This window comes from Marmota marmota, unplaced genomic scaffold (assembly GCF_001458135.2).
Source record: "Marmota marmota marmota unplaced genomic scaffold, marMar, whole genome shotgun sequence".
In the NCBI taxonomy this organism is placed as follows: domain Eukaryota; kingdom Metazoa; phylum Chordata; class Mammalia; order Rodentia; family Sciuridae; genus Marmota; species Marmota marmota.
In genome coordinates, this window is record NW_026000057.1 from 13,180,883 (window position 1) to 13,196,563 (window position 15,681).

The following is a 15,681-nucleotide window of genomic DNA, read 5'->3' on the forward strand; positions in this document are numbered from 1 at the left end:
GGGGGGGGGGGGGGGGGTTAGGGTTGTGGCTCAGGGGTAAAGCACTTGCCTAGCTTGTGTGAAGCACTGGCTTTGATCCTTAGCACCAGATAAAAATAAATAAATAAAGGTATTGTGTCCATCTACAACTAAAAAAAATTTTTTAAATGTGTGTATTTCTATGCTTTCATAATTGAATGTACACACACATATATAGTATACTTAATACACATAGATATGTGTATTAAATATATATATATATATATATATATATATATATATAAAATTTAAGAACTAAGCATTTGCTTCATTTTTAAGAAATATATTACTGATTTATGAAATGGCACGTTCATATTTTCTTTGTTACCGAAGAGGTGATAATTACTTTTTTTGTAGTCCCAGACAATGGTTCATAGGACCACCAGAGGGCAGCAGATAATGCTATTTGGAATCAAAGTTCAGAAAGAACAGATTTTGTGATAGGAAAGTTCACCATCTTAACTGTCAATTAACTGTCACTTTCTGTGTGCAGACTTGAATTCACTCCTAACTCCCTAATGGGTTCAAAAATAATTATTTCCACCCCTTATGTCCATTTGTGTTACATCAAATCCATTCACACAACTTGTTCAGAAACTGCAATCAAATAGTTATAGCTAATTCTGAAGGAAGTTGTATAAATTTTCTAGAACAAGTAACCTATAACAGAAGTAGTAGATCTGTACAGTATTATTATAAGCAAACTAAGTTGCTGATAGCTCATATCTGCTATCAGACACCAATAAAAATTTACTGCTGATTTACAAGAATAAAATTTAAAAACTCCCCTATTTTACATTATAAAAATTGCATTTCTAGTTCTTACTACTTCTACTATATTGAAGAGAAGAAATGTAGTAAGATAAACAAAACAAAACAATGGACAGGATGCAAGACCCTGAATTCAATGTGGCAAGGCCAGCCCTGAGTCTTTTAACTCCTTATCACTCAGTTTCCTAATCTGTAAAAATATTTCCAGTCCAGATAGTATGTAGAGTTAATTCCTGCTCCAAAATTCATTTTTTGTATGTAGGGGTTGAGGGTAGGCAGTAAAAATGACAGTGCACCTTGACTTTGGTGCACTATGACTTTGATATGACCCTTTCATAATAAAATCTTAAGTTTTGACTATACTAATTTTAGCAGTCTTGAAATATCAGTAGATCTACTGAAGGGTTTGAAAGCCAGCTTCTAAGAAATAAACAAAATAAACAAATCTGGTGAGGACTTTGTATTCAAGCTAAAGTCAGAATGACTAGATTAGTGTATGAGTATTAATATAGGTGTTTTTGCTAAAAGTGTATCCTATGATATTGACCTAATTATGTTACCTAAGTTCAAATTCTTTAATGAAGGTTTATGTTTTTTTATTATATAGAAAGGTAAAATGTCCTTTTATTCAATCATTCTTTTCCAGTCCATATGGTGTATCTGGTACAGTCTATATCCCAGACAGAGCTCAAGTAATCAAATTTTAGTCATCCTTCTGAATTGGAAACTACCTCTTAAAAATTGGGTATAAAGATTGGGCATCGTCACTACTATGATTAATGAAATAGATTGCCTATTTTGGAGAGTGATGACTGAAGTTGTCTACCAAACAGTTTTGAGTCTTTGGGGAAAAGAGTCTTATGAAAGTCTAGTATTAACTCACAAAACACATCCCTGATAAAGATGCATAAATACTGTTCCTTTTGTTCCTTTCTTCATCACATGAATACACTTTAATAGAATTCACATATAGCCATAGAGAAAATGTAATCATAAAGTTTTGGACAACAACACACCTAACATTGTACATCTAAGTTTGAATGTATTAGCACAAATAACACAGCTGAAGAGAGTTCCTTTATTTTTATGCAAAATTCATTACATGGACATGGGACTTGGGGCCCATGAGATGTTTATGCCCTGGAATCTGAGAGAAGGTGAGAATAAGACCTGAAGAAAACAAGTATTAGGGAATATGAAGAATTGGGTTCAGGATCTGACAAGAAAGCCTAATAACCTATCAAAGGAAGTCATTAGCTTAGGGTGCTAGAGGCAGGTAGAAATTTGGAACTCAGGTGTATGGCATTTAAAATTTTTTAGACAGTAACAATTTGCATGTACAGTGATGTTCTTGGATAATAACTGTTTAATTATTTTATGTCTTCCACTGTAGATATGAGATATGATATTAAATAACAGGGTGGATATCATTCCTTGATACACTAGTATAATTTTTTTTCAAATCACAATAATTTTTAAGTCTGTCTAGAAAATTATAAGGGTAGTTTCTATCCAAATAGTCTAATATAAATAAAAGGTAAGGTACAAAGAGTCACCTATGACACGGTGAGTTTTTAAATTTAAAAATCTCTAGTAGCCACACTTCAAAAAACAGAAAGGAAGGAAAGAAATTTATTTTAATAACATATTTTATTTAGCACAATATAAACAAAATATCATTTCAGCATGCAACAAATTTCAAATTAGTAACCAGGTATTTTAAATTCTTTATTTTGTTGTAAGTTTTTAAAATGCATTGTGTATTTTACATTTTCAGCATATATAAATTCAGACCAATTACATTCCACATGCCTAATGGTCACACGAAACTAGGTGTCATCATATTGGACTAGATGTAATACAGACAACTGTTCAGATCTTCCATAAGAAACAAAGATATCTTACATATATATTTCCTCCTGCCAACAAATTGAGTCAATTTTGTTATTTATGAAAACAAAAGGAGAAAATTATCTGAGTAATTGAAAGGGAAAATGATTATTACATAAAGAAAAATATGTGCACATATTTGCACTTTTTATTTTGATTTATAATATGTAGCTCCAAATTGAACATTTACTTTGAATATTTCAACTCCATATACCTCAACGTAATATAAATGGTGATAAGAAGAATATTTTAAAAATGGTTCTATAGGGGAGATTTTAGGAAAATATTTAAGAAAAAGAAATTTATGGGTTTCTAACTTTAGCAACTTAATATTTTGAGATAATAAAAGATCTTACATTTTCACTTGACAATTCTTTTGCAATTTTTTAATGAGAAGCAATTACAAAGCACTAAACGACACCTATTATCTTTTGACAAAGTGAAGGCTCTTTATAAAGATCTAGTTCATCATTCAATTACCACCCACATTATATTTCTTCTTTTCATTTGTATTCCTGTTAAAGGTTGTCCTTTCCCTGTCAACCCAACCTGCTCTTTCTGCACTTGACAGGAGGAATATTACCCAAGTGTTAGCTGAGAGAGCATTATACAAAAGGTGAATATTAGAACATTTACACACTTCTTGATTTGCACTCAACAAAATATTCCAAAGTTATAGAAATCTCAGAGGGAGCAAGTGCCCCTACCTCAGGGACCACATGCCTGTTGGGACCCTTAACCAATATTTGTTCCTGATTCATGAATGCTTGAGATTCAAAATTCATGGAATACTGTTCATTGTATTTCTTGACATTTAAAGTCCTTTTAAAAAGAATTTATAAAAAATAATGTTAACACTATAATAAAAGTCACAGAGCTCCTTTTTAAAAATATACGTATCCTTAAATATTAGACTGTATTGTAACGTATAATCAAAATTAATAGGCATGAGTGAGTTGCAATAAATGGGGACAGAATCCCTCTTGCCCTTTAAGCTCTTAGGAAATTCTAGATCAGCAGCAAAATTGATGATCAGGAAACAAAGCTATAGTCACTATGTGCCAAATGCAGTTTTGCATATTTTGCATGTGTTTAATCCTTGTAGCAATTCATTGCATAGAAACTATCATTATCGTCTTCATATTACTGGAGTGTATGAACTTGGGGTAATTTGCAAAGTCAAACAGAATCAGTAACTGATCCAGTCAGTATCTGGCAACTGGATACTAGAGCTTGGATTCCAACCATGTGTCAACGCTTCTTGAATCTGAAACAAGCAAACAGTAGTAAATGCCTGGTGGGTGTCTTTATATAAGATGATTATGTTTCAGGTGCAGAAGTTCTAGTCAAACAGGTGAGCAAAGAGTTCGGAGAGGATATAGCAGGTGGCTTTATCCTGCATCTTAGGACTAGCATTGAAGAACAAGATTTAGAGGCTCAGGGCAAAGGCAGGAATCAAAGCTGAATTAGAGAAGAACAGGATGAAACTAGATGTGTGTCACATGACAGCAACCATAAGGGCTAGATCAGAACAATCCAAATGATGTGCCATAGGAAAGACATCTCAACACTAACTGGCCCCTATAAGTATAAAAGGCTTGTATTCTTCAGTGTGAAAACCCAACTGATCCTGATGTTCACAACTCAACTGTGAACCCTGATGGACTATAGAAGTAGAGAAAGAATAGCATTTACTGTACCATTCAGTGAAACTTCTGCTAAGAGTGTGGAGGGAATCTTCCATGAAGATGGTCATCTTTGCTCTTCTGTACTTTGCCACCATTGACTAGCATTCAAGTCTTACTGTAGAGATTTCTGACCAAAGAAGCATTTTTGTTTTTTAGTTTGGATTGGGTTTTCTTTCTTCTAACAAGATGTCCCAGAAATTACACATGAAAATTTCATCATTTCCCACTCTGATTTTGGTCTGTGTCCCTAGAATACCTGGGTATAATACCATTGCTATTCTTCTCTCTGTATATTTTTTATTTGTTCTTTTTACATATAATGACAGTAGAGTGTATTTTGGTATATTATATAGTCTTTATATCATTTTGATGTTCTTATCTTCTTGTCCAATAGACCCTATAAGAAGGTGGGTCTGGACTGCACATCCACTCCATGGCCCATGCACCCAACACAGAGCCTTGCCACACAGAAGGAGTTTAGGATCCTCAGAGGTCCTTCCCAGATACTGTAGAACCAGTTGAAGGAGAAAAATAAATTATTTATATAATATGTAAAGCATCTGTGTTTTCCAATTAGTGGTCAATTTCTTGTGCTGACTACAGATTATTTATTTGAACATCCTTCCCCCAGCACACATGTGCACATCTATAACCCATACCAAATTGTAGTTTTTTAACAGAGTCATGGAAGACCTGAAGGATGTTGTCAGAAGAGTCAGAGATATTAAATATACAAAATACAAAAAAAGACAAAAAGCTATTATTATTCTTAAGTTTATAACATGTCTATCCTCAATCACAAGCAGTATAGTGCCTGCCAAATGAGTCCTCATTTCAATCTCTCTAGTGTCTCTTTTCACCAAGTTCCAGGGTCGTGTGTGTGTGTGTGTGTGTGTGTGTGTGTGTGTGTGTGTTCTCCAAGGGTAATACTGCTGGCTCCTATATTTAGTTTGCGTAAGTACTGGTATATTGACTACCAGAGGCTGTATTTGTGGACATTACTTTCACCAATGCATGAGAATTCTCATATTCCCATATTCTTTGACAATGCTTGGATATAAAATATTGCCTATTTTTCCTTTTTGGCATCACCCACAGTCTAAGTACCCCATTCAATAAACTATCAAGCTTTTTTTTTTTACTTTGCTGCAATGTGACAATCACACATAATGATTCAAGGATTACCATCATTCTCTTTTACTCCAAAAGGATTTCCAAGTCCTCAATTTAATAATTTCCCTTCTACTCCCTCAAAGCTAATCTCCTTGCTGTTTTGCAAGCACACTACACAAATATACAATATAAAAATACACCTCTGTGCAGCTACTAACATTTGTTATCAAGCTTCTTGTAGGCCTCTCTCTAATGTTTATCTACCTTTGGAAAACTGATCTTTAGGATTTAACTCTCTTTCAAGTACTTCAAGAACTGGAATTATTCACCTCTTTGAACATTTTGTGTTTGCAATAAATATTCTGGAACTTAATCATGTGTTGGTTTTCTTTTCTTTTTTATTCTTCTTTTAAAAACATTTTTCTATGTGAGGGCACTACTTCAGGAGAAACTATAATTCAGGAGAAAGAATAATATAATGCATTTCCTTTGTAAACAAGAATTCTTTGGAATCAGCTAAATAAGGAGCATGTAGCCTAAAAGTGGCTTTGGCTTATTTTTATTTATTTTATTTATTTAAAGTTTTTAAAAGGTTGTTTGATTTTTTACATTTCTTACTCTAAAAAAATGTTGTTTTTTTTTTAATTTTTTGACTGCATTCAGATTTTAGAGTAGAAGCTCTCAGAAAGAACAGCCTACAACTCTTGGCAATATGTTCTGGGCACTTTTTTCCTACACTATTACTTCAGAGTAACGTGTTGGTGTTTGTGTTGCAAGACACTGTGAAATAATAAGACACTGAATCTTCCATGCTTTGGTCCTAGGTTTCTTATCTTGTTTGTTTCAAGGTTTTTGGACAACATACAGGCAGATTAAAAAGTCTGAGGATTCTGCTTTTTCTTTTGGGTCCCAGGTGACAAGACACAGTAGTGTCCTTTACAAATATTCTTTCCTCTTTTTTTTCACAGTAACCATATTGAGAACCATCAGATTGGCATCCACAATGCAACCCTGAAGAGATTTGCATTTTCTCCCTCCAGTTCTCCTTGGTCCATAACAGGAATACCCCTTACTCAGTAGCAGGCAGCCATGATCATAGGTCAAGACAATCTGTTCATGGGGAAATCTTGTCTGTCATTCCCACAGAGAATTTGAAAACATAACCACTCTATTTTTCATCCTAAGCATCAACAGCAACTTCTGTGGCCATATGCTTCTAAAAAGTATGAAGTTTGAGCTGATCATCCACTCAATAAGTACCTCATAGCCAGTAGTTGGGAAAGAAATATCCAGGTCATATCACACAGCTGATCACCTACAAGATGTCATAAAAAAGAGCTTGACTTGTTTTTATTAAAGTGACACAAACTCTGCTAGTGACTTAGAAAAACATTAATTTATTAATGAAATCTCAATAGCCATTGACAAAGCCATATGTAAATGAATGTATGTTATGGTTTGTTAGCTTATGAAATTTTTAAATATCATTTAAATTTGACATGAGTTTATATACTTACAGACTTCTTTTTACAGGCATTTAATTAAAACAGGCATATAACATGATATGATAATGGATTTTTATAAAACTTGCTGGGCACTGTTATAGGGTTATAGGGTAATTAAATTAATTATGGAAATTAGTTAGCATCTTTGGCAGTACATTATTTTTTTCTTACTTACCCCGAACCGCAACTTGTACCTCTTGTATAATATGGTAAATATTAATTCAGTAATACTTAAAGATACAAATCCTTTCTATCTGATTTTTGTTATTTCCACTCCCCATCCTTATTATTTTGAAGATAGACATTGATTGATTCCTGCCAAATCTTAGAAGAAAACTTTCCATCTAATTAAGTCTAAAGGTAGTAACTTACATGCTAGCATTAGTTAGGTCTTCAAGGCAGTAGTGAAACTCTAACAGTCTTTCAGAAGTAAATAATGGGATGACTTATTAAGATGAGAAACACAAAACAACAGTCCCCACATTAGGTATCTTTTCCAAAGCCAGTCTTGCTGACCCATATCACTTATTAATTTTCTGAATGCTTTAAAATATTCGTTTCTTTCTCTGAGTATAGTTTCTTCTTCTTCTCTATTTATTATACAATAATTAATTTCAGAAACCCCTGCAGAATAGTTAAAAACACAGACCATTCACCAACACTTTTCCGGAATCAATTCTTCTGTGGAAAACTCTATTCATCTAGAATGTGTGACATTCACCCTGATTGTTTTTCTCACGTTGCAGTGAAATAACCCAAAAATGTGGCTAAAATCTATATTAGGTAGATTGACTGGTACCTACTCACGAGCCAAACAGTACATTCTTGCATCCTATTAAAGAGGATGGAGCTTTTAGTGGGACCGTCATTTGCTCTGTTCACTCTTTTGGCATCACAACCTTTCAGGCAGCTTTCGTAAATTCTGAATTCAAAACTATTTGAATACCAACTCATTTTTCAGCTATAGCTTCTAGTACTTTTCCACAATTACCTGTTGTCTAGGACATTTCAAATTCCATCCTGCCTGCCATTCAACAATGCCCCCTGTATTCTTATAGCAAAAATGCCAATGTATCAGAATCAGACTGGGGGGGAAAAAGCCTTGAAAGTCTCATAAGATAATGGATCAATCTGAATTCTATGCCAATATTGGTTGCATAAATTGGATCACCGATGTCAGAGATAATTGGCTAATATATAGTCAAAGTGAATATAACAACAACAAAAAAAGGTCAGCATTTTGACTTCTGGGCATATAACCAAGCAGAAATGTACACAGTTTCATTTCAGAATTTTTGCTAGAGATGAAAATTTGAAACTATATAAATATAGATGAATAGGGAAAATGAAAAAATAAATATTTATTTATTGAGGCAATTTTTATTGAGGCAAATTTATTTTATTTATTGGGGCATATTTATTGAAGCAATTTTGTGCAATAATGTAGTAAACTATACTTTTATGTGTTAGCATGAATACACTGTAAACATGACATTGAAAAGTATGCCAATGAAATTTCAGATTGAGATGCATAGAATAATTTTATACATAAAAAAATCAGAAGGAAATAAGTCAAAACATAAAATGGTTAAATCTGAAGGGTGAGTATGTGGCTGTTTATATTATTATTTTCTTAAATTTTCAATTTTTTAAAAATAATCAACAAATAAGAAGAGAAAGCATAATTGGTATATATTGAATCTTCTGTTAATCACTAAGTAAAAATGTATTCAATTAGCTAATTGAATCTATTGATTTATTGCAATATTTAAATAAATTTTTAAAATGTTTAGTATCAATTAAATACTGTATTATGTTTAGACTAAAAGGAATTAAATTGGGATTGAAAAAAATGGGAGAAATGTATCAGGGAAGCATCAAAATGGGCAAGTGGAGGTATCTCCATGAAAGACAAAGATATAACTGAAAAGGGGAGAAATGAGACTAACTATGAGAAAGAACTGGTCTGAGTAAGTATGTTGGGAAAAGTGGTAAAAGATGATGCTGAATATCTAAAATAGATAGCTAATAAAAGATGATAAGAAACTTAAAGCCAAAAATGATTTGGAATAAGAGAAATGTCATCATACAAGAAACATTTTAAAAACTTGTTCCACACATGCTATAAATTGCTGAGGAGTAATGAAGAGTTCCAAGGGATTGGCTTCAAATTCCAGGTGGGAATTAGATAGTGACAGTGGGGCAGAAAAGAAAATGAGAAACTGGAGAAAATATCCAGGAGAAAGGGGAAGATTTCATGATTAGAGATGAGATACACACTTCACAACAATGAAGAATTTACACCAAAGACTTTAGCAATCTCACAACTTCCAGTAGTAGTTTCTAATGTGGTGGAATTATTGCAGGAATTTGTGAAGATCCTTGTTTAATGTGACCAATTAAAACTGAGTGAAAAGTGAATTTGACCTAAGACTATAAGCCAGGAATGGCAAATCCTTCTATTTGTATAATGAATACATTTCATGTATGGGCTTGAGTACAGTTGAGTACTCAAGGTATCTTTTGCTTTCTTCCTGTTCAAGCTGCAATTGCTTGTTAGCTCCAATGCTTTCCAGTGCACAAGCAAAGCCAGTAAGGGCTTTGCCATATTGGGCTTGAAGTCTCAATTGGAGCGATTTCAATTTTCACTCAATTTTAATTGATTGCCTCAAATGAGGACCTTCACAATCACCCAGAGTTATTCCAGCACATGAGAAGCTGTTCCTGGGGGTCCTGGGTCCACTTAGGCTCGTGTCATATATAGCTCCAGCTTCTAAAGCCTTTCTCTCTGTTATACTTTGGTACCACCATATTTAAATTCATCCATGGGGGGTAAATTGATGAATGTGATGTGTCCCTTTAGACTAAATAATTGTCCAAGTTCAGATGGGATTTCTTCCTTTCTTGCAAAACCCCAAATAACAAGAAAAACAAATTGTGACAATGAAGCATCACTGGGTCTGTTGTAACCATCTTTTCAGTTTTCTGTCTGTATACCATTCCTTTTCAACTGTCTCAAAAATTCCACTTGTTTTTGCTATTTCTTATTCCAGTTTATTACTTTTCTTGCTTTTCTGTCAGACATTTTCTTTCTGTTAGTTGACTCAAGTCTTTTTGGTTTTTACAGGTTAATATTCATATACATAGCAGCCGCCCAGCAGGTCATTCACAGATTCAGGTTATGATATGACCCGCCTTTTCTTATGAGGTGTGTTGCATAAGGGGCTCTATCTTTGTTATGATATCTAATGATGTTTGTTTCAGGGTATATCACTGGGACTTACTGCTGATAATCTTGTAAACCTAAGGTCTTTTGTACATATGATATTTTAAAATCTTCATAAATCTCTTCCATTTTTTCCTGTAGGTAAGAGAACTTTAATCTTGCCTTTCAAAATACAAACTCCCTGGATTCTTTCACCAATATTTAAATGGTAACATTTATGTATTTAAAATTCTGAGGAATTATTTGAATGCTGTGTGTACTGTAACAAGCTGAAGATTAGCACCATCTCTAAATAGTCCCTTCCATTTTATTGTTTACAGTCAAAATATTTAACCCTTAATCATTTAAGGAAAAAAAATGTAGACAAGGCCTTTTTCTTTTATGTCTATAATTAAAACAATAAAAGTACATATAGATATCTTCAATGCCTTTTATTGAACTATCAAAATGATCGCATAAAGTAACATAACAATGAATTAGCCATGAAAAATCTGAAGGTACTGAGAAGAAAAAAAAACAAAGACTTTTATTCCAATTGAACATTAGCACTCTTCTATCTGATTTATTCTAACTGAACATTAGCACTCTTCTATCTGATTTTTATTCCCCAGATGATTCTGAGATGGAGGAGGCCTCTGAGTCATTTCAGGTATTTTCAGCAAAAAGAAAATGCATATCCAATAGAAATTGGTAAATAAATATTCAATAATTTCTATAATTGTGATCATACTGGCTCCACAAAACAGGCCCAGCTGACCGCCAACATCTGCTGTAATCAAAATCAATACATAAATTGTCATGTTTTTTCATAGAAAGAAAGTTAAACATTGTTAGAAGTGAAATTATTTTAAACTAATGAATAACATTATATGAAGATAGGTTAATTGTATTACCATAAAATGTGGTACAAATAAAGTAATAGCAATTCAGGTGACAATAATATTAGTCCAAACCACCTTTAAATGGAGAATTAAGGTAAACATAAAATTTCCAAATTTCTAACTCAGACTTTGGAAGATAAGAAGCCTAAGGTAAATTCATTAAGGTTCCTAGATAATTTCAAATCCAATTCTATATGTTAAATGAAAAGAAATGAGACATCCATACGACATTAGAGTTTTCTGGAAAATTAATTTCCAAGCAACTGGGAATTTAAAAGTCCATACTTTATTTCTTTTTAGACATTTATAATATTTAATTGAACTAAAATATATCAACACAGCATTGCTTTTTCAAAATGTCTTTAAATCTATGTTTATTTTATTGTTTATGCTTTTATTGTGATTAAATATCCATGTCTTAAATTTTACCATTTTAACCATTTTGAAATGTACAGCTCTGTGGCATTAACTATATTTGTATTTTTTGACACCCATCACCAACATGCATCTCTGAAACATTTTCATTTTCCCTAATGGAAACTGTTTAAACAGTAACTCCCAGCTTCCTTTAGTCCCTGTCAATCACCCTTTTACTTTTTGTCTCAGTGAATTTGACAATTCTAACACTGCCTCCTCATGCACATTACTTTATTAATCATTACTTTCTTGCCACGAGTCATTCTCGGGATCTCGCCAATTTTGTAAAGTGTGGTAATGAAGTATAGGTTTCTCCATGAGCTTTGGAGAGTTTGTAAACTTCCTCACTATCTTGGGTCTCAGCTGCTAGATAAGAGTGCTGTATTTTGCCTGACTGTAATGCTGTCTTCTATCTTCTATGTGGCTTCCTTGAAAAGGCAATGAGATCTAGGAAGTCAGCAAGTATGTTGGTTAGGGGATGTATAATGAAAGAAAATGAGCAGTGGTTGTTCAACCAAATGCCCAATTTTGCTTGCTCATGTTCTTTTTAACCCACCCTGGGGTGGAACTCCATGTAGGGGTATGCAGAGGCTGAATTCCTCCTGCTGAAACATTACAATACCCTTGATGACAGGATTGTCCATCAAGAGAATAAAATATAAATGTGAGTCTGAAATACTGAGCATCAGCCATTTCTTTGTCAAAGCCTTTGGGATCAATTCGAAGTGTTTCTAGGGAGTGCAAAAATGTTGGATTTAAAAAGCAGTCAAATGACATTACTATTGATTATGTCTCCTCCATTGATAAGCTAAGCTGTAAATATGAAAGGAAAATAGAAAATAGAGGAACATCCAGGAAGATATAAATAATGCTTACCAAGTAACTCAGATACACTCACTGCTTTTTGTTGCTGAGTTATCTTATAGTTTAAGTCACTATAGTTTATTTCAATGTTCACAAGATTCTCCCTGGGAATGAAAACAGAATTAATGCAGCTCAAGACTGACATCTCTACTTTTATTTCCTACCTTACAAAAGTAGCACTCATTTCAATTCAGATGCTATTTAATGTTGAATTAGACACAGTATGTCTATCCATCATTAATTCAAATTAGCATCATTTCAAAGGCACTTTGGTCTTGTTGGAATTAAGAGAAACATTCTTTTCCAGACCCAACAATTTTTCCATGTCTCATTCCTGAGCTATCAGAAAAAGACATTAATTGTAAACATGTACTGATATAGACTGAAGAAGTATTTACAACTATTTATGTGTGTGTTTAGTTTCAATTCAAATCCTTGTTTTTTTCTTTGTGACTTATGTGACCCTAGAGAAATCACATTTTTACCCAAGTCTTGGTTTCCTTATCAGTGGTCAGGAGTTTTGAGTTGAAATTGCAGAGTTGTGTCGGGGAGAAATTAAGTTAATGTACATGTAGAATGGGCAAAGAACCTGGCATATAGTGAATGCCCCGTAAATGTTATTGATTTTTTTTTCATTGATAAAATGAAGCCAAGACTGTTTTCTTAATGTCCTCTGGAAATCTTTACAGGTGACCAGAGTGGCTAAACATTATTTGCAAATGAGAGTTCTCTATAATTTGGAGATCCTCACTTTTTTGCAAAAGTCTACTTTGAACTTCAATAACACATTGAAATGCTTCCTGTATTTCAACTTGTATGCCTAACAGTTTAACACATTCCAATTAAACTCCTGATATTTTCCCCATTTATAAAGTTTCACACCCCATAGCCAATTCAACAGGAAATCCTATTTGTCTCATCTTCAGAATACCTCTGGTGTCCCACCAGCTCACAGCCCATTCATTGCTGCATCTTTGCCCAAACAGCCCTAGTCTTTCACCTGGATTTTTGCATTAGCCTTCTGACTTCCACTTTTAAGGTACTTTATCTCAACAAATACACATGCTCTGTTCTTTATATAATAACCAAAATGTACTTCTGCAACTGCTGGATCATAATACTTTTGCTCAACCCAACCCTTGCCTGAGACTTCCCATGTAATCTTAATGAAACTCCTCCATGAACTTTGGAGAACCACTGCTTCAGGTTTTTGCTCACTGTCACCTTCTCAGGAAGGTCTTTCCTGATCATAATCCATAATCCTAAGAATAACGTTCTCTGACTCTGGCTTCCTAGACCACTTTCTACCGTTTCTCCTGCCATAGCAACTAGAGCCATCTAATGTGAGTATGTACACTTCATGTCTATTTCCATCCCAAAGGAATCAGGCATAATAAGGCAGCATTCTTATCTTTCTTATACTGAGGTATCCTTAATGCCTAGAATATCCCTTGAATTTTAACACACATAAGAGGTGTTCATTTATATTTGTAAAAATGGTAAAAGATGGGCTGGGGTTGTGGCTCAGTGGTAGAGCACTTGCCTAGCATATGTGAGGCACTGGATTCAATCCTCATCAACACATAAAAGTAAATAAATGAAACAAAGGTCTATCAACATCTAAAATTTTTTTTAAATGGTAGAAGATAACAAGTTAAAGATGAAACCAATATATGAGTGGATAAATATTAACTTCTCCATGTGATAAGCAGAACTGGAAACCAGCTTCCTCATGATTGTTAGCTGGATAATAGTTATGACTGAGAATGGATCCTATTAGTAATTATTCCTGGAATTATGTCATGTTCTTTATCATATCTAAGGAGTGTGGCTGTAAATCATTTTCTTTATTGTTTACAGATTTTTTAATCAATATTCCCAAATATACTTAATTCAAAATGCATCATTAATATGTGTACTTAATTTCCATTGGTGTAACCATGAGTAACAGAAGAATTTGCAACGTTTAAAGAGATAATCAGGGGGCATAGTAATGTTTACAAATAATAAAGCAGTTGGCAAAGTGAAAGAAATAATCAAGTTGTCTTGGAAGTTCAGAAATTTTAGTAATATTCCAATCATTTTGTCCTCCATTGTACTCTAATTTGCATGTACCCTGATAATATTGTTTAATTTCACAAGCACAACATTCATAATCATTTCCAAGCATTATCCATCTGTGTTTCTGATATAAGATAAATTCCTTTCCTATAAAAAATATTGTGATATTTACTCTACTTCTCTCAGACAGCTGATATGACCAATAATTGAGTCTCACCAAACGTGTGACGCCTGGTAGTAGTGAGTTTATTCAATGGAGTCCAATAACATTTGCTTGAAAGGCACAATTATAAAATAAAATCTGGGTTTTAATAAGGGCAAAGAGAACAAATAAAAATGAGTATTTATTATGTTACTAAATGCAGAGGAAATGCTTCCAGGTTCTTGAACATAAGTGCTTCATTAAAGGGAGTGAACTGGTTTTGTAAAAATTGATTTCATTCAATTTTAATTTAAAAATTTGTTAACACAGAAAAACCTTAAAACTTCATTTGTATAACTGATGAAATCAATTTTATTTCAGCCAAATTTACCACTTTAGTCACCTCCACACTGCATGCTTCTGTAAGGCTGATCTTCTCCCCTTAATAATGAGGCTCAGCAGCTGCCCCATGAAACCCCGAACTGCCATAGTCTGGGGTTGATTTCTGCCATACAGAGGCTTAACCGTTAAATTAGAGATTGCTTCTTTTTAAATCATATTTCTGCTAAGATTTCATGTTTTCTCTCCTGACTAATTGTATATGTGTTTGCCGATTTATGACTCTATTATTTCCGCTAACACTACACAGACAAGTTTCTCTTTCTAGCATCAGGGCAAGCCCACACATTTGCTCAGCTATCTGTCTGTCTTAGGCCTGTGGTAACAGCCTCCACTACTCACAACCACTGAGTTCCCTGCAAGTCACTAATGATAGGATTAGTTAGAGAACTATTCATGATAATCTGAGTTCAGTATTCTCTAGTATCATCTTGTTGAATTCATGGATTTCTTTTCTAATTCACCAGTAAGTCTCCAAAATCATGCCTACATTCCTTGCAAATTAAAAAATTTTGAACTTCAGGAGATCTCTAATAGCTGAGATCATCTAAGACATATTTAAATATAACAGACATAAAACTACAAATGAATCAGTTCCCCATATTAAAATGAAATAGAAAAAGATATCTGTATTGGAGTTAGCACTATAAATAAAGACTAATTGCAAATTTCTACCTCTCTATCATTTAATATACTAAGTATTTGA

General features: G+C 33.5%; 1 protein-coding gene across 10 annotated transcripts in view; it reads right to left on the minus strand.

Annotated features, from left to right (window-relative positions):
- Positions 1-6,770: 6,770 nt before the first annotated feature.
- Asic5 (acid sensing ion channel subunit family member 5) overlaps positions 6,771-15,681 on the minus strand; it is a 41,944-nt gene continuing 33,033 nt past the window's right edge. For 8 of the 10 annotated variants that reach the window (XM_048813559.1, XM_048813558.1, XM_048813556.1 and 5 more), the window contains 2 exons: positions 12,386-12,477; positions 10,628-10,980 (listed from right to left, as the gene is read on the minus strand). In XM_048813559.1, coding sequence (XP_048669516.1) covers positions 10,790-10,980; positions 12,386-12,477 — 283 coding nt within the window. In that variant the 3' untranslated portion in view covers positions 10,628-10,789. Of the gene's footprint in view, positions 6,796-10,627; positions 10,981-12,385; positions 12,478-15,681 lie in introns of those variants that run through there. The other 2 variants (XM_048813555.1, XM_048813560.1) reach the window with 2 other exon arrangements.